The 26934-nt window shown below is 41.9% G+C and overlaps 1 protein-coding gene across 3 annotated transcripts in view; it reads right to left on the bottom strand.

Moving 5' to 3' along the window:
* Positions 1 to 8441: 8441 nt before the first annotated feature.
* The window catches only part of NCALD (neurocalcin delta), an 86797-nt gene continuing 68304 nt past the window's right edge, over positions 8442 to 26934 (bottom strand). For all 3 annotated transcript variants that reach the window (XM_073330416.2, XM_073330415.2, XM_073330417.2), the window contains 2 exons: positions 24355 to 24460; positions 8442 to 19762 (listed from right to left, as the gene is read on the bottom strand). In XM_073330416.2, the coding sequence (XP_073186517.1) occupies positions 19665 to 19762; positions 24355 to 24460 (204 nt within the window). In that variant the 3' untranslated portion in view covers positions 8442 to 19664. The remainder of the gene's footprint in view (positions 19763 to 24354; positions 24461 to 26934) is intronic.

Raw genomic sequence — 26934 nt, 5'->3', positions numbered from 1 at the left:
TTCTTGTATTTTTCTTTTTTAAATAGAAGAAATGTTTGGAATTCTAAGACATCTCAACAGGGTCTTTCAGTCAGTCACAAGGGTCCAGTGGGGCTACTCGTGCTTAAAGTTAAGCCTGTGGGTAAATGTAAACAAACACATAAGCCCTTTGATATCAGGCAAGCTCTTTTATCTATTTTAACCATCTGTGGCTTTTGATACTAGACTGTTTAGCAATACACATGATTGGCAGGTGTCGATGGGGATTCTGGATTCACCACATAGTTGCCATTGCTAAAGAAAGGCTCAGCAAAGCCTGCACATGTAGCAGCAGTGCTTGGGTTAATAGCGGACTTAGCATTCCCTCCCCCAGGAATGTGTTTATTCCTTCTCGCCTGCATAACTGATATGATGTGAATGTCCTGTGGGTTGCAGTGTGTCCCACTGTCCTGGAGCACTGCTGCTTGCTAGCTTAGGATGGGTGAGAACTGCAAGGTTTTGGGAAATGGGAACAGGGGTGAGACAAAACATCTTTCTGATCCCAGGCTCAGGAGCTGCAGCTTGTGCACAATCTGCAAAAGGGAAGGTGCGTCCAAGATTAACTGAAAAGATTTTGTAAAATACACTTTCAAATAAAGTGCTTAAGATCCCATGACAGTGACAGAACATCCAAATCCTTCTGGCTTTACTCACACAGGTAGCCTTACTGAAGCTAAAAGCCTCTTTGGAAGCTAAAAGCCTCTTTGGCAAGCAGGATTTGGCCCGATATAGAGATGGGTTTAACAATGACTAATATAGCTATATTAAGCAAATCTGCTAGTCATGTCTTCTTTAGAGTTATTGATCTGAAGTTTAGGGGGCTCCAGTGGGTGGCATCCCAAGCACCTAGAGCCTTACAGAGAACACAGCTCACTGCCCTGCTTTAGGTTTTAGTGACAGCATGAGCTGTGGAAGGAGAAACACAGGACCCTGAACTCTGGTCTTGACAGGTTAAAAGCGTGCTGGCTCACCTTTAAGGGTTGTTGGTCAAAAGGAGGAGTTCAAGTCACAGAAAGGCCCAGTGCCAGTAACTCACGCTGCTAGAACAATGGGAGAGCTCCTCTGTCCAGTCTAAATATCCATTATACATTGGTTCAAAGGCTTCAGCTGGCCCAGAAAAATACCATGCATTTATTTACATTCATATTGGTTAAAACATGTATGTCACTTATCCTTCATCAAATCTTATGATGAATAATGTAGCTTACATTTAAAATGTGCTTCTAGTTTAAATGGGAGTGAGATTTGGCAATGGGGCACCAGCGGACAAAAATGCCTGTGTTAGCTCGCTGGTCTTTTGTTTGGTTTTGTTTTTGGTTTTTTTTTGGTGGGGGGGGCACTTTGTGGCTATTGGTTTAAAAGAACAAAAATCTCCTCCTGCAAGTGAGGAGTCCTGACGATGAACTAGTGGAGTCTGAAAGGCGGCTGGTTCATGGAGCTCTTTACATTAAGGGAAACTTAGTGTTTACAGATGTGCCACTAGTTTTTTAACATTATAACAGGACTGTACATAGAAGCTGTCCCACAAAAGACCAAAGCTATAATGCAACAAGTAGTAATTCCTGAGCTGTCAGTGGATTGAATGCCTTATTATGAAAGCCAAACTATGCAATGCAACTCTAAAGTCTGCTGCTGCTCCAACATATTTCAGCGGCTTAAGCCCAAAGCAAATGCATTGAATCATAACCCCTGTTTTGAAGGCTACATTTTTTTGTTGGTGGGTGGTGGGGAAAGGGCACCCCCCTCCTCCCACCCTGCCCAAGATTAGCGATAACTACAATTTGGTGGGTTTTTTTGCCACTGAAGGGCACACACTCAGAAAAAAATGGACTTTTCTTCCTTGGGTGTATCTCCTGCTCTCTCTTCTCTTGCACAATGTGTTGATCAAGCAACTACAGATGATATTGTTCCAGACACTGTTCCTGTTTATTTTCCTGTATTTAAAGCTATGGACTGTTTAAAAGTTGCAGATTGAATGGAACTGATGGCTTCAGTGCTATCAATAAAAACGAAGCTGCACCACTGTTCTGAATGCAGCGTGCAGTGTGACGTGGAACTGGAAACGAATGCTCTTCCTGAGACTTTTAAAGTGTAAAGTATGTCAAATGTTTATTCCCTTCCCCACTTCCTTTAAATTGTGATAAGATGCAAACAGGTGTGTTTGTGCCAAATTTTGTGACAGCCCCTCTCTCTGGCAAGCAAGGAAGCTTTATGTATAAACAGTGTGCGTTTATATTAAGGTAATAGCTCATGTAACTTAATAGTGTTGTAAATGGGAGAGGGGATTGATAAACTATAAATACAGGTATTTTATTTTTTTGTACATTTTTCAGAAGGAAAATAATAAATATTCATATGTAAGAGAGATTGGTGTCCAATAGGTTCATTGGTGTATAGTGCATTATTAGGTACTGTTTTTCCATTTCCTCTTTCTGTCTCTAAGAAACTTTCCAAAAAAGTAGAAGTAGCAATTATTATGAAGGAATCAAGAGGGGCTGGTGAAAATACATATTACTCAAGCTGTGGAGTCAATACTCGTGTATTTACAAGTAGGGACTGGAAGTCACAATATCAGCCTTAATCCATGGGCAGTAAAGCACAGTATTACACTGGTGTAGTGTTTGATTCATGCACTGAGGCCCCCATGAGTTTCATAAAACAAAGGCAGCAAAAGTTGGCTAATTGCATGGGGCACTGCCCCAAGCTCCATAGCAAACATTTTCAAAGCTAATTGGCATGCTGGATATGCTAAGCAGGTGATGCCAACGCCCATTAACCCTCTTCCCCTTGCACTTACCTTCCTCCTGGCCAGGTGGGAAGAAGGATTCTGACTAGGAAGGGACTGGGCAAGCCTGGGTGCCAGGAGCTGTAGCGAAGTGGGATACTGAGAGGAACCCACCCCCAGAAACTGCAGGCAGAGCCTGTGCCTACCTGATGTGGGCTCACGCATCGCATGGCCAGTGCATAATGGTGGCTGAGGGAGACTAAGCCTCCCCAAACCTCATGCCAGTGTGGGGGTGGGGAGGGAGGCAGTGGCAGATGAATGCATGAGCCCTGGGACCTGTGCCCAGGGGCCATGGCCAATTTGGGATCCTGGAAAAATTTCCCCACCGCTGCCCTGGGACTGGAGGCGTGCTCATGTTATGCTGTGGCCCTGAGCTTTTCCGGTCTTGGGGCCACAGCGGGGGAGGTCCGAAAGGAGCAAGCGGGGGGAGGTGCAACAGGAGCAGGGTTGTGGGAGAAGGGATGGAATGGGGTGGGGGGTCTGGGCTCAGAACTCCTGCCAGGCCTGAGAGGTCTGCTGCAGGCTCAGTCAGGGCTGACCGCTCAGCTCCTCCCCTCCCAACCCCATGGCCCCCTACCGAGCTCTCAGCACAGCCCCTCCCCCTCCCCCCACCAGGGGTCCAGCTTTCAGCCCCGGTGGGGAGGGGAAGAAGAGCAGCAAGGGAATGAGAGCAGCGAGCGGGAGCATGGCCTCAGCCAGAAGAGGCGGGACAGGGGCTAGCCTCCCCAAGGGGAAGCTTCACCCACTGCCCATGGTCTCCTGCCTCTCAGGAGAGTGCGCAAACCACTGTACTTGGGGCTATTCTGATGTGGAAGCTCCCTCAAGCTCGCCTGCTGAAGCCGCTCCATTGCAGCTAACTAATTAAAGCGTCGCTGGGCCTGCAAGCGAGACTGCCTCCAGCCTGGGTTGGAGGGGGAGGGGGGGCATATCTAGCAGGTGGCAGACCCACGCTCCAGTGCCCCTGCTCCAATGACACTAATTAATTAGCCAAAGTGCGAAGTGCAATAGCCAAAGTGCAAGGTGAGCCTGAGGTTGCTCCACATCAGCTTATCCCATAGCTCAGTGGCCAGAACATTCACCTGACAGATGGCAGAGCCCTGCTTCAAGCCCTTCTCTTTATTAGGCGGGGGGAGACCTGATGGGGGAGGTCTCCCACCTCAGGTGAGTGGTCTAACCCCCCCTGGACTAAAGGTTATGCGGGAGCCCCCCGGGGCAGGGCTGTGTGGCATTAGGGGGTCTCTGAGCATGCCCAGCTCGTCAGGCCCTGCAGGCAAGTCAGGTGGCGGCACTTCTTTGTGACTTGCTCTGAGGCTCAGGCCTCTGGCCGCCTGCCGGGGCGCTGCAGAGCACAAGCCTGGGGCAGAACCATAGATGGACAGGAAACTTTTACAGAAAAACATAGCCGCTGGCCAGGTTGGGTGGCAGCTGAGCAGGGATGCCAGTGAACGCCTAACTCAGGGACCTAGGTGCCTAACATGGCAGGTGGGTGCCTAAGGCCCTTTGTGACACTAGCCCTTAGTTCTGCTGTTGCTTAGTGCCACATTTGTAAACTGCCCGGCCTCATGGCGGCATTGTGCGGGTAAATACGTTAAAGCCTGTGAGGTGCTCAGCTACTAGGGTGATGGGAGCGGGGGGCAGGCCTGTCGGTACCTAAGATAATTCTAGTCGGAGCGAGCACTATGGGCGTAAATGCAGCCACACTGGCACGTAAACCTTACCTAGAGCCTGAGATTGCCTTGAGGGTTAGTGCAAGGACTCTACTGCCCTGTAAATCAGCTGCATGTTGTCTATGTATAAGCTGCTTAGCAGCTTTCACACTCGGCCCAGTTCAGCGTGTGGCTACTAGAAGGCTAAGAGGAGCTGTTGACTGTGTCCTAATGGCATCCGCTCCCCTGCCCTTCCCTCCCCACCAAATACAGCAGCCCTGAGTCACCTTTCAACTGGTGAAATGCACTGGGCCACAGGGGCGCTAAGACTATCATCAGAGGAAACTAAATCTTTCCCCTTCATGCCCTTCTGACCATGCAGCAGCAAAGAGGGGCAGGGCAGGGGAGGGGAAGACGCAGGGGCATGCCCTCTCCCAGATTTCTGCCTTCCATTTAGCAACAGCTAAATATTCTGAGGGGACCCACTCAGAGGGGCTGCTGCAGACTGACCTACTGGGGGTGAGCAAGGCCTTGGGCTGCCTCTGGCCAGGATGCCCAGCAGCTCCCCCTGGTTGGCAGCACGCTCTGTGTGTCTGTGCCCCATGGAGAGGGAGACAGTAGCATGGCAGCTGGCTGCGGGCTGAGTCAGCCCCTCTCCCCACCCCCACAGCTACTTGGGGCTGCTTCTCCTTCCCTACTGCTGGTGGGGCAAATGCGGCGTGCCTGTTCTCAGAGCAGAAGCCACTCTCCCATTCCTACAGTAGGGGCTCTGCCCTGGGAAACTGCTCCCCTCGCACTGCAGTGGGGCTTGCTCTGTCTTCCATTTAGCAATAGGTTCTGTGGTGAGTCAGGAGGTGGAGGTGCTCTTCCCTTCCCCACACAGGACTGGCCCAAGACACCTGGCATCGTTGAGTCAGCAGTGTGCCCTTGTTGCCAAGAAGGCCAATGGCATTTTGGGATGTATAAGTAGGGGCATAGCGAGCAGATCGAGGGACGTGATCGTTCCCCTCTATTCGACATTGGTGAGGCCTCATCTGGAGTACTGTGTCCAGTTTTGGGCCCCTCACTACAAGAAGGATGTGGATAAATTGGAGAGAGTCCAGCGAAGGGCAACAAAAATGATTAGGGATCTAGAACACATAACTTATGAGGAGAGGCTGAGGGAGCTGGGATTGTTTAGTCTGCAGAAGAGAAGGATGAGGGGGGATTTGATAGCTGCTTTCAACTACCTGAAAGGGGGTTCCAAAGAGGATGGCTCTAGACTGTTCTCAATGGTAGCAGATGACAGAACGAAGAGTAATGGTCTCAAGTTGCAGTGGGGGAGGTTTAGATTGGATATTAGGAAAAACTTTTTCACTAAGAGGGTGGTGAAACACTGGAATGCGTTACCTAGGGAGGTGGTAGAATCTCCTTCCTTAGAGGTTTTTAAAGGTCAGGCTTGACAAAGCCCTGGCTGGGATGATTTAACTGGGAATTGGTCCTGCTTCGAGCAGGGGGTTGGACTAGATGACCTTCTGGGGTCCCTTCCAACCCTGATATTCTATGATTCTTCTCCCCCCCCAAAACGTTCTTCTGTGCCTTCCGCAGGGGGACCCGTCCCCCAGTTTGAAACCTTCTGTGCTACAGCCAGATGCAACGCATGCGGTGGTCACATTCCCCCCACCTCCCAACTAGGGTGACCAGACAGCAAATGTGAAAAATTGGGACAGAGGGTGGGGGGGTAATAGGAGCCTATATAAGGAAAAACACCCAAAATTGGGACTGTCCCTATCTGGTCACCCTACCCCCAACCTTTAAATTGTGCCCCACCCCCACTATCAACAGTTACATGTTGTCTCTGTGCTAGCGTAACAATCAAGCTGCAACGTTCACCTTCAAAGGCAAACAACTTGCACCTACTGTCCCAGCCATTTTGTAAGGGTTGAAACGATCACTTTCAGTGTTTGTTGTCTGCCGAAGAGAAGATACTGAGGTGAGTCCCTGTTATAGCAAAAATACTGCATCTTGCTTGGCCAAGTGGGCATTTTTAGTCCTGGCTCAAAAGTGTGAAAGGAGTTGGCCTGCTGCAGTGGAGATGTGAGACGATGGAAAACCTCTACTCACCCTACCTGCTTGGCTTCCTATGTCCAAACTCAAACTTTTTAGGGGTCTGAAAACATCCTCTCCCCCCCGCCCACACTTCAGGCCAGGAATAGAACAGGCCACCATGTGAGAGGCTGTTTTTGTGCTACATTGGCAGCTGTGACTGAAAGGGAAGTGCCCAGGGATATTTGAGAAAGGCTGTTCTAAAATTTCCAGTCCAGTTTGTAGACTTCAGAGATTTGGATCATACAGATCCACCGCTGATCTACTGGAATCTGATCCATACCAAATTCCAGCCACATTCACGCATCTCCATTGGTGAGAGCCCTTCCACAGATATTTGCCATTTTCAGGGAAGGATTATTGCTGCACATTTGGTATCTTCTAATATTTTGAATATTATTTGTTAATCCACCAGTTTATTAGTGGCACCCTACAACAGGGACAGCTGGGAAAGTAATGGGCTGATTGTTAAATTAGTCTGAAAGAAACATAATACCAGAAGAGCTTAAATGCTACTGAATCTCCAGCTGCCCCCTTTCCTTTACACATTTGCCGCAGTGTGATGCCGTGGTGACACAGACCCTGCCTCTCTTTGGCTGACTACCTGGTCCCAACCACTATCCTTCGTACAGGGGGGCCATTTTATAGGAACTTTTGTTCCCAGCATGCTTTTTTGAAGCTGGCCCTTTAAATATGACAGAGCCTAGTGGCTGTAACCCTACTGTAGCCATTTTGCACCTGGCAGCTATTTGCTCTCTCTCAGCTGATAAGCATTCTCTGATCCTCATGTTTCCTCCTCCCTTTTCAGTTCCTGAGGAGATGGTTCAAATACTCCTAGTGTTTCTTCTCTCTTTTACAAAACTGGTCTTTAGTTGTTTCATCTAGTGCTGGGACACAGGCAGGGACATTGTACCCAAAATGTTTCAAATAATGCATGTGGGGAATAATTTCAGTCTAAAAATAGTCTTAAGGAGGACTTAGAGATGCACAGACTACACTGGCCCTGTGCCCTCGGATGAATTCCACCCTAAATGCATTAGTAGGAAACCCCAATTCTAATGCCCCTTCTTAATATAGTATTTAAACTCTGGAACGTTATAAAAACTTTACTTAAACTTAAGGTCCACTGTGTACAGATTGTGAAAAGAGCAACTCTATACCTCATTTCTCTACATACACGTCAGGCTTAAGAAAGGTATCGGATTAAAGAAATAGTTCAACCTTGCTGCAAAGATTTTAATTTTAATTAAGGTTATTCATTCTCTTTATCTCTATGCTTTTCCCAGCAAGAAATTTCCAAGCCCAGTCATCCCAGCTGGGTCCAAATGTAGAGGCATCGTGTTTAATCCTCTTTGGAGGATGCTGGTTTCACAGCAGGACTGCAGGAGGCCAGCAGGTTTTAACTCTGCATAAGTGTATGTTGTAAAACCAATATAGCCTGGAAATTCTTGTTCATTGCTTCCTCTCACATGTGTAGAAAGCTCTCAGCCACTGAAGTCACATATCTGTAACTAAGACCCAAATTGAGGGACAACAAATGAAATGGGCCAGAAGGAAGCTTGCAATGATGCCAAGATGTGTCGTTTTCTCTAAACCCAGCTTCACAGATTGTTGCTATGAGGTATGGACATCAGAAATGACAAACAGAGAGGTGAAGTCAGACTTGTGAGAGAGGGAGATAGGTTTGAATTTAAAATGACTAACATTTCATTTCTGGCAAGCAGGTACTGGAAGGGGAGGGGGAGTTTTTGTGGCAGGGGATTTTTTAAACACTGATCATAGGTCACCTCATCATATTTCTTCCAGTTTGTAAGAAACAGTGCTTCCAATGGCAGTGCAATATTGATTCAGTACTTTGAGCTAGTGCTTGTTCTTCAGGAGCAATACAACAGCACTTTCCAGAAAACTAGCTGCAGCAGAGTATTTATTAGTAGGCAGGAACATTTAGGGGCTTCAATAGGGAAATTTCTTTGTGAACCTTGGTATTCACCATACACTGATGTTCATAAAGATTGTTCAAGGTTACGCATTTATATAAGAAAAACAATTCAGAGTTCGGTGCAATCAGTAATTCCAGTATGAAAAAGCACCATGTCACAAAACAGTTTACAATACAAAATTCTTCAAAAAATCTAATATTTAAAAAACAAGATTTGTTCAACAATAATAATAATACAGTAAAAAATTCTTATTTCCCTTCAAACAATACTGCTCATTATGTTTGGCACTGAAAAAGAAACTGTCACAAATGTATCTTTTTTAACCACACAATGCTGTTTTGTGTGTGTTTGTATAACAAGGAAAAACAGTTGCTAAATTTATCATTTGGCCAGGTGCATTTTAAACTGTTTTCTCATAAAAACATCCATAAGATGCAGTGGCACAGTGTGCAAAATGGATCCATATTCCTCTCAGAAAATTTGTTAAATATCGAGATTGACCCATCCCAAAATCCTGGATCTGAGCACCCCCGAAGCTTGAAAGGAATGTGGATCTAAACTTCATAATTGGTCCCATCTGGGTAATGGGCTGAACCTAAATCCTGAGCAGGATTCAGACCCAGAGTTAGCTATTCAGGCTCATTCTTATTTAAATGATACAGTTTTTAAGTCAGTTACCCACATCAGCATGAAAAAAGGACTACACTAGGCTAAGCTAAGGTTGTAACACATTCATTTTGTTTTGACTTAGCCAATGAAGCATGAGGAGAAAGTGACAGCAAAAGTGACTGATCAGTCTGTCTTCTGGGGGGGGGGGGTAAAGGCCTGAATGATCTAGTCATGACATCATGCTTGAAAAACTGAGATAGCTGAGCACGCCTCACTACTCTTTCATCACCCGTGTCACATGGGGAGTGGGGCATAAGTCTATGGGGAAGACTTCCGAGTTTTGCCCTCATGCAGACCTGGCCACAGGCAAGTAGCACTGGGAGCAGCACAGAATGTGTGATCAAAAAAAACCAAAAAAACTTGAAGCTGAGAGATAAATACACAAAAATAGACTTTTCAGGAAAAGTCTGTGCGAGTTTTAAACTAACCCCTATTAAAAATAAGGATGCGGGTTTTGTACACGATGTAAACCAATTGCATCATTATAATGACTGTCCGCAGCTGCACAAGGAAAAGTGAACAAGAACATGCATTTCTTAGTGCTGTTTCTATGAACAACAACAAAAGAAGTCAGTTTAAATAGTTTGTACATCTTACAACAAAGATGCCATTTCTAAAACACATTACCACACATTAGTACAGTCTTTAAAAAATTCAAATGAATGCGTCTAAGACTTCCGTAAAACTGCATGTCATATATACAGAAGAAAATGTCTGACATATTGAAAAGCATAGTCAATAAAGAAATAATACATAATACAGGTACATTAGCAGAATAAGAAAAGTTTACTCCTTTCACATTAAAAATTCCAGAAACGTCCTAAACATTTATAAAATAGCAAACAGTGATCACGCTTAGAAACACAGACTATATACACTAGTTCCTATCACACTCCTTCTCTCTTTTAATTTAATTGGCTGTTGACCAATTTCATTTCAGAGGTTTGGTTTAACCACTGACCCTGGGCATTTCTAACACATACCTATGAATACTACCCAGGGCCCAAATCCTGAAGTCTTTCCACAGGCAAAGCTCCCACTGACATCACTTTCATTGAGTTTTGTCTGTGTAAGAACTGAGTAAAGTCTCACAAGTGGCCAAATGAGTTTGCAGCAGAAACAAAAAGAGGTGACCCACAACATTCTGATGTGAATATACATAGGAGACCAATGATTTCAGAAAACTGTAATAAAACACTTCAGATTGCGCTAGTTTAATTAATATTTGCCCTTCTTTCAGAATGTAACATTTCTTCCTTGGATTACATCGATTAGTTTACAAAGGGTTAATCCAAGGGGTATTCAATTTTCCAACCTAAGAGATGGAGATGCAAGTGGTCGACTTGTGGAAAGCCCACTGACTTCAGTGTGGCGGTATATGTATAGTGTGCGTACACAATTGGGCCCTAAATTTTTACCCTACATCAAGATCATATGTTCATAACTAGTAATGTTATTAAACGGATCAGCCGCAAGTGTTTTTGCCAAAGTATAATACTTATCACCTCTTTAAAGTTAAAGTTAAATAGGACTGAATCTGCAGAACCATAAAAGGGAAAAGTGGAAAACCCAAAGAGGCTGGCATGGATAAATGGAGGAATTAGCAAGTGCTAATGCAAGAAACAAGTCAAACCAATCACAAGTTCAACCTATGCAGAAAATATTGTGCAGACAAAACAAAACAAAACCCCACCACCACCAAACAACAAAAACAATCCCTAGATCAATTTAAAATTCCATTTTTACTACACACAACCCACTTCTGTTACTCAGGCAAAGCTACCACTGGGATCAATGGAAGTTTTGCTGGAGTCAGAACTAAAAATAAAAACAGCAGGACTGGATCTAGTAAAATGGATTTCACTCTGTTTCAGAATAGCTATGAGAAAAACACAATAAGCAGAAATGTTAATCAAGAAATTAAATAATAAAATAAAAAAAGAACACAATCATCTCAAGCATGAAAATGGCCAGCATGAGACACAAAATATTTCATTGGCCTCTTTAGATCTTTATCAGCTTGAACCACTGTTATTGTTTTTTCCCCCCTCCAAACACTTTACAAATCAGGGTTTGGCTGCAGTGGAATGCAGTTTCAATGAAGTCACACAAATGAGGGTCATTCTTGTCAGTTTAATAATAATAATAATTTAATTGCAGAGAATACATGAGAAAATAAAAAAACACAATCTCCCAACAAATGATTGTGTAGGGCTCCACTAATCGACACACAGTGGGTATCCAAGTTGTAGGGCAAATGCAGGTTAGCATTAAAGTGGATTTTCTCAGACAGTTTTGCTAATCATCTGCTTCTTCAGTGTTCAAGGTGGCCATCAAGCCAATCAAGTGACCGTGGCATGGCTCTTTGGGCAGATGGGATGAGAATTCTCAGAAGTGCTCAACGTTGGTCTAACTCTGCCCTTGTTGAAATCACTAGTAAAACTCCATCCACTTCAACAGGCATAGAGCTAGGTCAGTGCTGAGTACTCTTGAAAATGCCATCCACACTCTTCACTTCAATGTTCTTATGGGATGAGAACAGCAAAGAAAATATCTTTAATATGTAGCTTTGAGATTGTGTCCCAGTACGTTTTAGCATTAAATCATTATCGAAGGCTCAGAAGGCCCAGTCACGATCAGGGGTCTCTAGTCCTTGATCCTGACACTAGAGCTATGCAACTAACTGATATTTTTTTTTATTTGGTGTCTGAACTGAAAGAAAAAAAAAGTTGGTTTGGGTCAAACAAGCAGTTTTGTTTTGGCTTTGAGGGTTTTATTTAAAGATTAATGAAATTGCAGTGTCAAAATGAAAAGGCATTTTACACTGAAAAATCCAAAGGTTTTGTTTTAAAAATGTCAAACAAAATATAACATTTAGATTTTTTCAGAATGTTGTTTGTGTTTTTTGACTGAAACAGTTTGGCACAAATCGATGAAATGTTTCAGTCAACCCAAATCTGCATTTTTCAGTGGGAAAAGTTTCTGATGAAAAATTTTGTCCAGCTCTAGCTGACACATAGGAAGACACTGTCCTTACCTTGAAGAAATCAATACTCTATAAGCCATGGGAATGGCTAACAAAACTGATTAGCTTCAGTTTGCAGCAGATTAATAGAAACAAAATAATGTAACCCACAAATTGTTTCAGATGATTAGAGTTTTGTTCAATATTTAATAATAATACATATTGTGGTTTGGTGAGCAGAACACAACAACACTGGCTCCCAAACCTGGGCCTGCCCAACAAAAGTCGACCCATAGAGATGCACCAGTACCAGCACTTCCAGATGTCAAAGGCATAGCGTTAGTGCCTCATATTCACTGACTGGGAGGGGAAGAATTGTCAAATAGATGATGGTAATTAAGTACTGTATGTAAGTGAGAACCCAAACCCAGTGACTTGACTCAGCCTAATACTCTGAGTGCCTGTGCTGAGGGTGTTTATTTGGGATTACATCAGGGTGGACAGGGAAATATCCATTTACCTCACAGTTAAGGAACACAACTAAAAAGGTGGGCAAAATTTTACCTCAGAATATGGAACTAACCAACTGAATTGAAAAATTCCCCAGTGTAAAGCTTTGTTGAGGGACACAGAATTCTCACTTTTTGTACATTGATTTTCCTGGGTCTTTCAGTCTGTACCACACAGGGAGAGATTCGCCCCTGGGCAAATGCTAGACCTTAACTAGGACGGAAGTGGTGCAAAGATTCTGCATGGCCTTTAGTCCAGGAGTGAATGCACCTGTAGTGAATTCAAACCTTGATCTCTGGACAAAGGCACAATTAATATCTGTTCATTTTTCTGATCATATTGTTCACTATATATGAGGGCTCTGATTTGTCCTGTTCATTGTGTATTAAACATTTTAGGAGGGATTTTTTAATCCCTACTGTACAATTAAATAATGCTATGTTCTGGGGCAGGATTGAAGGAATTTAATATGTGCATTCCCAAAGAAATGCATCAAATCTATATGGATATTATTTTGCTTCATAGACTAACATAATTAAAGGTGGGCAGAGCAGGATCTGAAGTTTGTGCATCCTGTACCTCTAAAATGTGGCACCAACCTCAGCTCCAAAACTATCTCCACCTCAAACAATATAGATTCTTAGAAACCCAAAACCACCAGCCAAAGTCACACTGAAAGAAGAGATACAGTGAGATAGTCATATGTATTATAGTCAGATACAGTCTCATAGGGTGGGAGTGGGGGAAAGACATAGATCTACTTTTCGAAATGACCTGAATACATATATAACATCTCCTGCAGTGTTCTTCATTTCTAGAGTGTGAATGTATTTCATGCTGATTTGCAGGCCCTTCTTCATTTTTCCTTATGTTTTTAAAAATAGCTGTTTATTTAAGTGCAATATGTCTCTGAAAAAATTCTGTAAAATAGGCATCATGGGGTTCTATGCCCATTGCCTCATAATAATTGTATATCAAATGTTCTCAATTTACAAGTAAAGGTTTTTTCAAGGTCAGCTTGAAAACTAAAGCTGACCTTCAAAAGTCAAGCTGAGTTCTTTCCTTCTTGTGTATCATGATGGGGAACAAAGTTCTGAAGGCCAAATTATGCCCTCAGTTACACCTGTGAAATGCCATTATCTTCCATTTATGCCCTCAGTGACATCTGCTAACCTGGCTGGAGTTCTAATTGGAGCACAGTAAACAGTTCTGTTGATGATGCACATGAAGGCACAAAATCCACCTGCCTCTCCTCCAGACGTGGACTCTGAGGCAAAAAGTATTAAAAACTTATTTATGTCACTGCAGTCAGTAGCTCTGACTCTGACTAGACACGGGGAGCAGATCTGCTGAGTAAGAAGGTGCCATTTTTTACGTAGTAATATCTAGGGTTGGAAGGATTTGATTTAAAAAATATGCATATATATTTCTATTGATAAGGAAAATTTACAGATTGGTAAAGTAAGAAAAATGCTGCTTGAGAACTTATTAGCATTTGATTTAAGGATATTTAATTTGTTTATTTTTGACATGTGATGTTGACAATTTGTGTTTTTAACAGTTATAAAGCTTTAACATTTTGTCTGCCAACATTGGCTGTCATTAAATAATTATTGCCTGGCCACCCATATTGTCTGGTTCCACCCACCCGCAATTTCCCACAACTATGAAAATTTCAAGAGATAAATAGATAAATATTGAAAAAATTCTTAAAAATAAGCATTGATCAGTCAAAATTATATAAAAAAATTTCAAAATTCTGCCAAGTCTAGTTGAATCTCAGCACTTTGGGCCTGATTCTCCACTGCTTTGCATCTTGGGTAGCCATTTACAGCTGTGCAAAGCGAATGGAGAACTATACAATTCTGAACTGGCAGCAGTGTACACCCAGTTTGCACAGGTGTAAATGACAACACAATATTCAAGGGAGGGCCCTTTGTCTTTAAAACAGCTAGTAAACAACACATAAATATACCAAAAATGTGCCAGTGCACCATGGGGAAAATACTAGAGAAGCAGAACTAATTACCCACTCTTCTCAAAAGCACCTGCTGTGATCCTGTAGCTTGTTGGAAATATACTTGGTTTTGGTGGTAGAGACAATAAGGTTCCAACCTACTGTTCTGCCTTTGTCCGTCCGCCCTTGAGTGTTATTTGTCCAGTGTTTGCAAAGCTTCTTTATGCTTTTATAATTAGTGTCCTTAACATCTATAAAAAACAATTTCTCCTTCTTTAAATATATTAAATAGTGTGTAAATGTACAGTGAAACACAGAGCAAAGAAAGATCCAGGATACTTAGGGTTAGAAGGGACCATAAGGGTCATCTAGTTTAACCCCCTGCAAAGATGCAGGATTTGTTGTGGCTAAACATCCAAGACAGATAGCTATCCAGCCTGCTTTTGAAAACCTCCAGTGAAGAAGCTTCCACCACCTCCTGAGGTGTCTGTTCATTGCCCTACTGTTCTTACACTAAGGAAGTTTTTCCTGAGATTTAATCTAAACCTGCTATGCTGTAGTTTGAAGCCCTACTTACCAAACCGTGGGTAAAATATTCCTTCCAGCAGGTCTTGCACCTGTCACTTCATCTTGCAGCCAAAAGACCAACCCACCACAGGTACTAACTGAATCAGCAGAGTTATGTAGAAAAGGTGGTTCTGTAACAGTGATTCATTAGAAAAATGACCCTAGCCTCAAACTCACACTTCCACCAGCATAGGGTGTAACTACACCCTACTCTAATGTTAGTACACCGGGCTGCAATATGAAACATCTAGGAATTATGGCTGGCTGGTGGCCTCTGCTACTGACGTTTCCCTTACCTTGTCTGGGCTGCTCTGCTCATGTTGCTGTGCTTTTTCCTGAGCTCACAAAATAAGCATTGTTTTAGAAAAAGGGACATCTCAGATCTTACAAAGTTAGCTTTGAATGTACAGGTTTACCTCAGAGTCATAGACTTTAAAGGTCAGAAGGGACCACTGTGATCATCTAGTGGGACCTCCTGTACATTGCAGGCAACAGAACTTCACCAAGTACCACATTAGCAAGTACAAATGTACTGAGAAAGGTGTGGGGAACTGTTCTGTTCTTAGAGCATCATAGTATAATTGTCTCTAGGTGCACATCTTACACATTTCAAGGTGCACTTATACATCTTCCATTTAAAGTAGTTATATACATAGTTTTCTGTTGTTCTAAAACAACGGTAATGTTTAGGATATTTAAACATGAGAGTGTGTACAGGTCAAATGGTAAAACAGAAAATAATGAAGCATGAGGCAACTCAACAATGATGGTGAGAAACGTTCAAAAAAGTCATAAGCTTAGTAGAAAGTATACTACAACTTTACCTGAAGGTCTCAGAGGACCTCCAAATCCTTTGGGTTCATGGGGTTTCAGATGTTGGAAGAGGGTTGTGCTTCATTTCCCCTCAAACCCAGAGTGTCCAAAAGAGTATGCTAGCTGGCTTTATAGGGGCTGTTTCAAGTTCCCAATCTCAGAGCTCAGTAAAGTGAATACTGAATGGCTTTACAGCTTGGCTGCTATAGCTTCTGTACACCAGTTAGTCTGCACAGATGTCTGGTACTCTCCTTTAAGGGCAAGCCCTCTGCAAGGAACTAACACCCCTTCTGTTCACTAGGAATTCCATGTAAATAGAGTTCTAACTTATGTACTTTTACAGTTGCTAGGTCTACAAAACACTAAACATTTTTGCATGCCAGATCAGTCAAGTTTACCTATCAAACATACACAAGTATTATTGAAAATGTATCTACACAGTTATAGTAAGTGGTATCAAGCAGCCTGTACTGTCTACAGTCTGAGAGTCAGATATTTTAATTCATTCCCTTAAAAACAGCTATGCTACTGTGACATATAGTTTTGGTCATTCTTTTTTTGAGAGATCACTGAAGTTAATAATGACAATTAGCAAGACAAAGAAATGATGCATACCAGTACTATGTATGTTTTGTTAACCAATAAACTGCAGATATTCATTTAACAAATTCAATTATCGATCATTTAAAAATATCTACAATTTTTACTTGCAGAGTAAGAAAGGAACAGTTAATATTTTGAAACAAAATAAATTGCGAAAGGCAGGCAGGAATAAGGAATAATCTTCATGCATTTTGTAAATGTTTATACAATAACCATATCTCCAGTTATTTATGTCCTCTGCAGCTGTGGGTTACATTCCTAGTCTTTCAGTGGAAAGAATTACAATTCCACTGGCCTGGGGTCATATCACAGGTTGCATTTTCAAGCACATAGTTTAAAGTACTAATACACAAATTGCTTCTGTCAAAAAACAGCCAAACACCAAACTGAGGAACTAGGTTCTGGGCCAAAGGATTGTCATAATACAAAAAAAGAGATGGAACGCAGCTGCTTAAAAAAGGCAAAATTTTAATAGTTTCAGTCACATGCAACTGCTTTCACTGTATTAGAAACAAATTAATTGTAGGAGCTATCCACTTTGCATACTTTACTTCAACTTTAATAAACGTCAATTTTTCTAGCTTGTCTGCTTTTGATCCACAAGCCTGCAATGATATCTGGGATTGGAATTTTTCAATATGTATTCAGATTTCTAAGAAAATTTATATTCCAATTTATTTTCCTATGTAGTGGATGTGATGAAGTGACCCAAAGAAGGGCTTTAATACAGTGACACTGATTGCTTATGTTTGATTAAGGAGCAGATCCTTAGTGGGTATATGTCAGTGTAGATCCATTCACCTTAATGCAGCAATTTACAACAACCAAGGATCTAGCCAGATTTGTCCAAATGAAAAATGACCCTCCAGACAATAAGGCGAGAACTGACCCTTGACTCAGCATGAGGAGATCTCTGCAGATTTCTTTTAGGGCCAAAGCCTTTCTGAGGTCTATTACTGGCAAACAAAAAATTATCTCAAAGAGCACAAGTGCTTTAAATGTTCTATTTTGTGCATAGTATCTCCAATGGGGTGTGGATAAGACAGGGATGGGAAATAGGCAAAAACCATTTCAGCCAACCAGAAAATTTCACTGTAGTATTTCCAGTGACTATGCCAAAAACTAAAAAAGTTATGTATTGAACCTGCACTTGTGTATTCCTCTGTCTGTCTCTCACACACGACTCGGTCTAGTCTTTTAGCTCATTTAGCAGGAGAATTACATCAATGGCATTTCTGTAACCACTTTAAATTGAAATTGATTCTGGATAAGCCCTTTAGTTCATCTGAGACAAAGAAATGGGCCTGATGACCTTTTATTCAGGATTGCTTTGCCACTTATAGTAAATTTGAAAGAACTGATTAACTATGTTATCTATAATTAATTTTCATTGTGCACCATATGTTAAGCATGACAGGACAAAATGGTATTGAGAATTAAGTCAAGAATCTTTTTCCTTCCTAAATTACTGTACATATGTTCTCCTAGCTAGTGATAAGCAAAAACTTCTTAATATATTCTACTGCTTTTATCTGATGGCTAATCAGCATTTAACTAGTCTGCAGCAGCAGATCTAACCTATTTTACTCAGTTTATTTTAAATTAAGGCTAGTTGGGGTTTAGCATTACAAGGTCACTTAATAGAATATCAACCTCACCCCTCACACAATGATTATACTACAGCAGTCTCATAAATTCCTGATATTGGGCAGTGACTGCAGTGATATATCACCTACCGTATCACAAAGCAGACTCAACAAATGACAGGTTATCTCAAATTTGGTCAGCATAATACCTCCCATTGCTAAGCTTTTTTGCCAAAGCAGTGCTTGCAAATTCCTTAAGAGATCCCAAACGTACACACTGCTTGGAATATAGTGACCCTGACCAAATGAAAGAATTTTGCAGCAGCAAGGTTCAGAAATCCTTTTGCATCCAAGTGAAAAGATAAACATTCAACAGTTTTCTCTTACATCTAATTTTTTTAAACATTTATATATATATATATCATTAAGCGTACCATTTCCTTGTTTCAGTACAGATCTTTCAACCCCACTAAAGTAAATGAAGTATGAATTCTACAATTCTAGCTTTAAAACAGTTTGTGATAGCTCTCCAACCTTTAGAAGCAGACACAGGAAGAGAGAGAGAGAGAGAGAGAGAGAGAGAGAGAGCGCGCGCGCAAGCAGTCCAATCTAGACAAGAACATTCATGACAGTGGACATGTCTCAGTGTCAGCTGCTTAAGGTTGCACAATTGTTATTTCTGAGCTCAACTCCCAGTCTCCTGCAGTAGAAACTGCTTTATTACTAATCTGAAAATCTCTCATTCAACACACATCTCGCTTAAATTTGTGTTCAATACCCAGTTTGTCATATACACAACTACACTTACTAATTCTAAATGGCAACAGGTAACATCCACCTGGTTTTTTGTTTTAATTAGAATTATAAATTGGTTTTATTTGGAAATCAAACACATGTTAAATCAACCAGCATAAGCCTGTTAAAAAAAACAGCTGATCATTCCCTCCCCCCCTTCTCAATGCACCTTAAAAACTTTCACAGTATTGAAACAACGTGGCATTGTAGGGAGACTGAAGTAGGCTAGAATTTGCTAACTTATTGTATTAACACTTCTTACTCATCCTGTTTTGTAGTTTCTCTTGTGCCTGCTGGATAAAAAAAGACTGTACAAATCAAATACTGCACCTGTTGTAACACTTTGCACTTCAACCACTATTGTGCTTCAGATCCTGCGGGTGAATTTTCAACTATTAAAGTAGCATTCTAAATGTGGCAATAATATGTTGCTGAAGGTTTCTTCCTTCTTGTGGTTTACTTTTGAGAACAGACAAATTGAACAAAATAAAATCTTCTAAACAAGTTAACACCACAATGTCCATTTAAAACAGTATTCTGTCTGTGTTCTGGACAAACTATTAAGAGCATTCAGCATTCTTATAATTAATCCACAACAAAAGAAGCTAAAAGATGCCACAAAAGAAGGCATAACTGGTCATACAGAGGCAACACCACCATGAATGTTGTTTGGCAAAAAAAACAAAAAACAAAAAGCAGATACACAATTCATCCAAAGAACTGTTTTAGAATTGCCCTGCACTGCTAGGATCACACTGAAGGAGACGGACTATGGATGGATCACTCTTGGCTCCTCGGATGAACTCTTCCAAAGAGAGTTTGCCTAAAAAAAAAAAAAAGTTTGTTTAGCATTATAAAATGCACTAATCAATCACAGCACATATGCAATGCTTTAACACTATGGATACATCCGGAAATTTACAAATTGTCACTACAAGGAAAGCATGGGGAAATGGTTAGGCCTTGCAGCCTGCCTGAAAGTAGCAAAATCTAGGCTCTGGTGGATCAATACTGTGTGGAGAGACTTTCAGATCTGAAGAACCCTCTCTGAGGGCAGGTCTACACTTTGGGGTTAAGTTGACCTAAGTTACACAACTCCAGATACGTGAATAATGTAGCTTAGGTCGACTTATTGCGGTGTCTACACCACACTGGGTTGACGGGAGAAACTCTCCCATTGACTTACCTTAGGCTTCTAGTTCCGGTGGTGTACCAGAGTCAACGGGAGAGCAATCTGTGGTCGATTTAGTGGGTCTTCACTAGACCCTCTATATCAACCCCCAGTGGTTCGACTGCCACAGCGTTGATCCATGATAAGTGTAGACATGCTCTGAGAATGCTCCCTCCATTCAAATGTGAAGGCAGGTGGCACAAGTGCTTTGGTTCCTTGCAACTGACCCAGAATCACAGGAGGAGACAGGCAGGCTCTAAAAGCTATGGACTTGCTCTGAGTACACACAAGTGCCTTTTCCAAATGTATGTTTGAGTTAAGAACCCATATCCATCTATTCACCTGGGGTTTCTTTACAGTGCCCATTACAGTAGTATCTAGGTGCTGAGCAGGAAATTTGTAACGGCAGGTTTTATCACTACAGGGCAACCTCTATCTCAGAAGCTCATGTGCAATAGAGCAGATAAAAAAACTTCCACTGGAATGGAGAACTCGTCTGAATTCAACAAGATGAAATTCAGTAAAGATAAATGCAAAGGGCTTCATGTCGGAAGGAAAAAATCAAATGCACAGCTACAAAATGGGGAATAACTGGCTAGGTGATAGTACTGCTGAAAAGGATCGGGGGGTTATAGTGGTTCACAAACTGAATATGAGATAACGTGACACAATTGCTAATAAGGCTGCTATTCTGGAGGTGTATTAACAGGAGTGTCATATGTAAGACAAATAATTGTCCTGCTCTTCTCAGCACTGCTGAGGCCTCAGCTGGAGTACTGTGTCTAATTCTGGGTGCCACTCTTTGTGAAAACTGTGGACAAATTGGAGAGAGTCCAGAGGAGAGCAACAAAAAGGGTAAAAGGTTTAGAAAACTTGACTTATGAGGAAAGGTTAAGAAAAGTGGGCATGGTTAAACTTGAGAAAAGGACACCTGAGTGGGGACCTGATTAGTCTTCAAATACATTAAAGGTTATTATAAAGAGGACGGTGATCAATTGTTCTCCATGTGTCCCCTCAAGGTAGGACACGTAGTAATGGGCTTGATCTACAGTAAGGGAGATTTAGGTTAGATATTAGGAAAAACTTTTTAACTATAAAGATAGTTAAGCTCTGGAATAGGCTTCCAAGAGAGGTTGAGGAATACACATCACTGGAGGTTTTTAAGAACAGGTTGGAGAAACACCTGTCAAGGATGGCCTGGGTTTACTTTATCCAACACAGGGGACTGGGCTTGATGACTTCTTGATGTCCCAGATCCACATTTCTAGATTCTATGACATTCTGGCCAAAAAAAAAAAAAAATCTGTTTCTGCAAAAATCAAAATTTTCTATGGGAAAAATCTTGATTTAGCTGAAAATTTGACTTTCCATTGGGAAAAATTGGAATCAAATATTTTAGATTGGGTTGAGTTGACCAGAATCAGATATTCTGTTTTGTTGAACTGACCCAAAATGTTTTGTTTTGTTCAATAAAACATTGAACTGCATTTCCCTCTCAGCACATTGCCTTATGGGATTTGTAGTTTGGGCCCCCATTCGGAGCTCCCGGGAAAATACCTCTCCCGTAATACAATGTGGATTTGTGCCTCGCCTGAACTCCCACGAGGTAATATGCCACAATGGGAAATGCAATTTACTGTTGAACTGACTTCAAACAAAGCATTTCAATTGGAGAGTGTAAAAAGTTTCATTTGGACTGAAAATGTCAAAAAGAAACATTTCTACATTTCCAAATCAAAACACTTCAGTATCTTTGTTCCCCCCACACTTTTTTTTCTTTCAAAATTTCGATTTCTTGTCCTGAGCTGGGATGAAAACAAATGTTGAAATGTTGGAATTCCCTGTGGGATAGACATTCTGAATTCTGCTCAACTCTAATTTGCATCTTCTCCAAAGTACATTGCTGATGCTGCTCTGCAAACCAGATGGGCTTCTACTCTCCCATGGCAGTGTGTGAGTAACTCCCATTGCAGCCACAGAGTATTACTTGTATCCTATCACTAGAGAGGAGGGACCCAGGACAGCACTTGCTGAATGACTTGCCATATACCCTTGACATTCTGGTTCTACGTTGTTGGGTTTTCCCCGTCTTTTCTAGAAAAGCCACAATCCTGCAAAGGTTTAGGCATGTGCTTAATAGAAGACCATGGGATTACTCACGGTGCACACAGATAAGCACATATCTAAGTCTTTGCTGGACTGTGCCTGTAGCATGTAAGCTCTTTGGGGCAGGCACTGTCTACTGCTATGTGTTTGCACAGTGCCTAGAACAACGGGTCTCCGATCCCGACTGCTGTGTTTAAGTGTGACCACAATACTAATAAATCATAATAAGTAATGAAGACCAAATTCATCTGCTCAACAGGCAGTACAGTAGAACCTCAGTTACGAGCTAACTGGTCAACCACAGACCTCATTTGGAACTGGAAGTACACAATCAGGCAGCAGCAGAGACCAAAAAACCCCCAAACCCCTCACCAAATACAGTATAGTATTATGCTAAATGTAAACTACTAAAAAAATAAAGGGAAAGTTTAAAAAAAGATTTGTCAAGGTAAGGAAACAGTTTCTGTGACTTTTTCATTTAAATTCAAATAGTTAAAAGCACCATTTTCCTTCTGCATAGTAAAGTTTCAAAGCTGTATTAAATCAATGTTCAGTTGTAAACTTTTGGAAAATAAAAGTTTTGTTCAGAGTTATGAACAACCTCCATTCCCGAGGTGATCACAACTCTGAGGTTCTACTATACTTCTGTTTTTCCCAAAACAATGAGATTCCTAACACACTTGATCAAAGCTCCTAATTCAACACACTCTTCAAGAGCCAGCTATGCTGTTAGACAGGGAATTTTAAAGGAGACTAAAGGGAGATAGGTTTCAGAGCAGCAGCTGTGTTAGTCTGTATTCGCAAAAAGAAAAGGAGTACTTGTTGCACCTTAGAGACAACAAATTTATTGTAGCATAATCTTTCGTGAGCTACAGCTCACTTCATCGGACACATTCAGTGGAAAATACAGTGGGGAGATTTATATACATAGAGAACATGAAACAATGGGTGTTACCATACACACACTCACCTGGGATGTGGGAAACCCGCTGCCTGACTTGAACTCACAGCACCCACATTCCAGGAGTGAATGTTTAGAGCAGGCTCTTGGTACTCAGGGGGCTCACTCTAACTCTCCTGATTAAGCTACAAATAATTAAACATTGATTGGGCCAGAGAAATAGACAGCAAGAGACTGACTCTATATCCAGTGGTTAGGGGCTCACCTGGGATGTGGGAGTGTCCTCTTCAAGTGCCTGCTCCACTGACTATTTAATTATTTATATCAAGTGGAACAGCTTCAACAGGAGAGAGAGAGCAAGACCTGCCCCAGAAAACCCCACAGCCTGGTGGTGTAGAGCATGGAGACCTGAGTTCATGTCCCTGCTCTAAAGAATCTGAGTCTCCCAATCCCAGGTGTGCGCCCTGGCTAAGGGCTATAACTGGGTGGGTTTTTCTCTGTGTGTGTTTTTGCAAGAAAGGGCTGACCTGGTTTAGGCATCTAACTCCAGAAGAGGTTTTTACGGCTGAGAATCCCAAGCAGAGATAGGCATCTTCCTCCAGCCCAGCTCATCAGTCTGGTGCCTAGAGGGCCCGATCTGGACCCTAAGCCCCACCCCTTTCTTCTGCATTTCACTTCTGGGTAGTTTAGGCAGCGCCCTGCTCAGCTTGCTGGCTTCAGAAGATCCCTCTCTCATGTGCCTAACTTGCTCCATGTGCTATATGGGAAGCCTGGGCACCTAACCTGGGGCTGAGGTTTCCACTATGCAGCCTAGGAGTTAGGGGTTACAACATCAAAGTCCCTTTGTGATCTAGCCCTTCGTGTTTTCATCTTCAAGGCATTTTATCAACATTAACTAATAAACCCTCCCCTAACCTTTTGTGAGTTAGATAAATGGAGAAACTGCAGCAGACAGGTTAAAGGGCCAAGTTCTGCTTTCAATTGCACTAGTAGAATCCAGAGCCTCTTTGCACTGAATTTAGCAGAGCTAGAGCATAATCAGGTCCTAAGTGACTTCCCCACGGCCATAGGAGTCACTGCTTTAAAAATCCTTAGGGGAGAGATTGAGCCCACTGACTGTCTTGACATCAGAGTGATCTCTCTCTACTTCCTAAATCAGTCTAGCCCTTTGATGGAAATCCAGCTGTCAGTAACTGCAGAGTACAGAGGGTTAAAGGGAAATGCCTAAGATTCCTACCATCTCGATTGGTGTCCATCTGACGGAAGATTTTCTCTGTTCTTTTCTCTGGTGTTGACTCATCTTCTGGCATCTTCATTACCGAAGAAACCATCTTATAGATTGCCTAAGTGAGGTGATAGAAGCAAAGTGTTGATAATAGATATCTGATCTGAATAGATTATTAGCAATTATTAGATGCTGAAAAAACAAACATAGCATCACATAAACCTTAGCCTGGATTCTCACCACAGATTCCTAGTGAGAGTGACAATGCACAAAACTATACATACATTTGCTCTTTTACACTGGAGACTCTCTGATAAATAACCTTGTTTCCTTATCTAGTTGCTGTTGAATATAGTTCTGGCTTTGGACTTGTATTGTTCCCTATTGCAATATACTTCAGAACAATTTATCATACGTACAGCACATTACTACAAATCATCAAAATACATTAGATCAATAAACTAACAAATGGATGGTTCCAAATATAACACGATACACACACTGTACCATGCAGACAACTCTTTAATCTTTTTGCACATCCTTTCCCCAACCTCCCACTCCATTCCCATTCCCCATTATTTACTTTGCCCCCAGTTCGGCATCCTTCCTCACTCTTTTGTCAGTTATTTTGTCTGTTTATGCCATAACCTTTCCAGGGCAGGGGAACCCATCTTACTGCATGCCTGTGAAGTGCCTAGAACATTACAAAATAAGATATTTTACTGCACCAAGTTTTGTATGTGCGTACACTGACTTAGATACAACAACCTCATCTGGGTCACTCCACAAAGAGAAATCCTGGTGCCACACCAAAATTGTAGTGTTTTCAACATATTTTATGTATATACTCTATTTGTGATATATTATGTTCCTCTGCTATTCCTCCTATTAAGAGAGATAGATTAGAGAATTTTAATCTTATGACAAAAAGAGCCATATTTTCTAAATTGGCTCCCTGAATTGTGCCTGCAAAATGTGGACACACTGAGTGTGCATGCAAACCTGTGTTTGCACATGCACACTGTATTTTTGCATGCAAAACGGGTAATTGTGCACCTAAATCCCTATTTGCACATGCACAAATACGTATTTTCCAGATACCACAGGTGAACATGCAAAATTTGTAGCAGCCATTTTATAAATTTGGCCCAAGGCATCACCACTTTGGTTATTTCCTCTCCCACTCAGAGTTTTTCGTCCTGGGTGTAGGCCCAAGATCACTTAATTTAATTCCACTTTCTAGCTTGCCATCTGCCCCTTCATGAAGGCCCTTTGTTCTGGAGGTTTTAACCATCAAGTCAAAGGGGACTCAAGGGAACTGCGTCTGGAGCACAGCAACACAGCTTCATCACCTGGAGGATACTGTTAAACAACGCAAGACACTTCCTTCTCTGAATGACGAATGTCCTGCTTTCCCAGCATTCACCACTACTTCCTTTTGGCGACAAAACCTGCTCACCTTTCAGAGCTCATAAGTTCATATACAGAATTAGACCTTGAGAAAGACATTTGCCTGTTTAATGAAATATTCATCTGTTTGATGAATGCAATCAAACATCTGTCCCCTAGATTATGGTACTAACATTATGGTAACAGATTGCGCTGGGGTTCCTCTAATAGTTCCTTGATGCAAGTTATAAAAACGATTGTAGGATCAGAAAAGGATGTTTAGATATTAATTGACAACTGAATAGGGAAAGTGATGAGCACCCGATTCATTATCATCATGATGTATAATAAAAATGCCCAGTGGCGCCAATGAGGACTGTAGGACAATGTCTAAACACAGAAGACGACACAGTGCCTATCCCAGAGAGGTTACAAATGTAACAGACACAAGAACAGAGAATGGGGGGATAACACACAAGCAAATGAACATGGTGATGGCAGGAATGGGGAGTGAAGAGGCAAAGGAAAGAAAGCAAAGGAGGACACTCAGAGCTTACACCTGCCTAGCTCTGGTTTGCAGAGATCACAGCAGCACTGATCCTTAGAAATCTTCCATTCATTAAATAGCTAAACTTTTATTTAGAGGGGAGATTAGGCCATCCCAGCATGTTAGAGCCCCATATAGCGTAAAGAGAAAGCCTGGAGCAAAATTACATTAGCTGGGCTCACAGTCACGGTTACACTCCACGTAACCATAGTAAGAAAATGCAGATTTTTAGAACAAAATTGTTTAAAGATGTCCTCATCCTACAGGGTCCCTTTAACAGAAGCGTGTTAAGCGAATAATACATGAGATGGTCTAGGATAGCCAGAGCATGATGGGAATAATATAATGTTCCTTTTGTGCTGAAAATGATGTTTCTGGTCAAATCTTTATGGCCTTACTCAGTTGTTCAGTAGGAAGTTTTCCTATGTAATGGCCAAGTGAAAACTGATTAAAAAACTCAGGATTTGCCCCGTCACTATACTGTGTTTTTAAATGAGAAAGCTCTCAAAAGAAGCAGGTTTATGTAATATTGTAAAAATGTTCGGATTGTCCTTAATCTGGGACCAAATGCTGCTCAAACCTCTACATGGGCATGCAAGGGTGCAAGAGTCTTCTTCATTCCCTGTGCCTCTGGCATGGGACGGAGCATAACGGGA

The sequence above is a fragment of the Lepidochelys kempii genome, chromosome 2 (genome assembly GCF_965140285.1).
Source record: "Lepidochelys kempii isolate rLepKem1 chromosome 2, rLepKem1.hap1, whole genome shotgun sequence".
Taxonomy (NCBI): Eukaryota; Metazoa; Chordata; order Testudines; family Cheloniidae; genus Lepidochelys; species Lepidochelys kempii.
The sequence above is the reverse complement of the archived record's forward strand: the minus strand, read 5'-3'. Positions and strand labels throughout refer to the sequence as shown.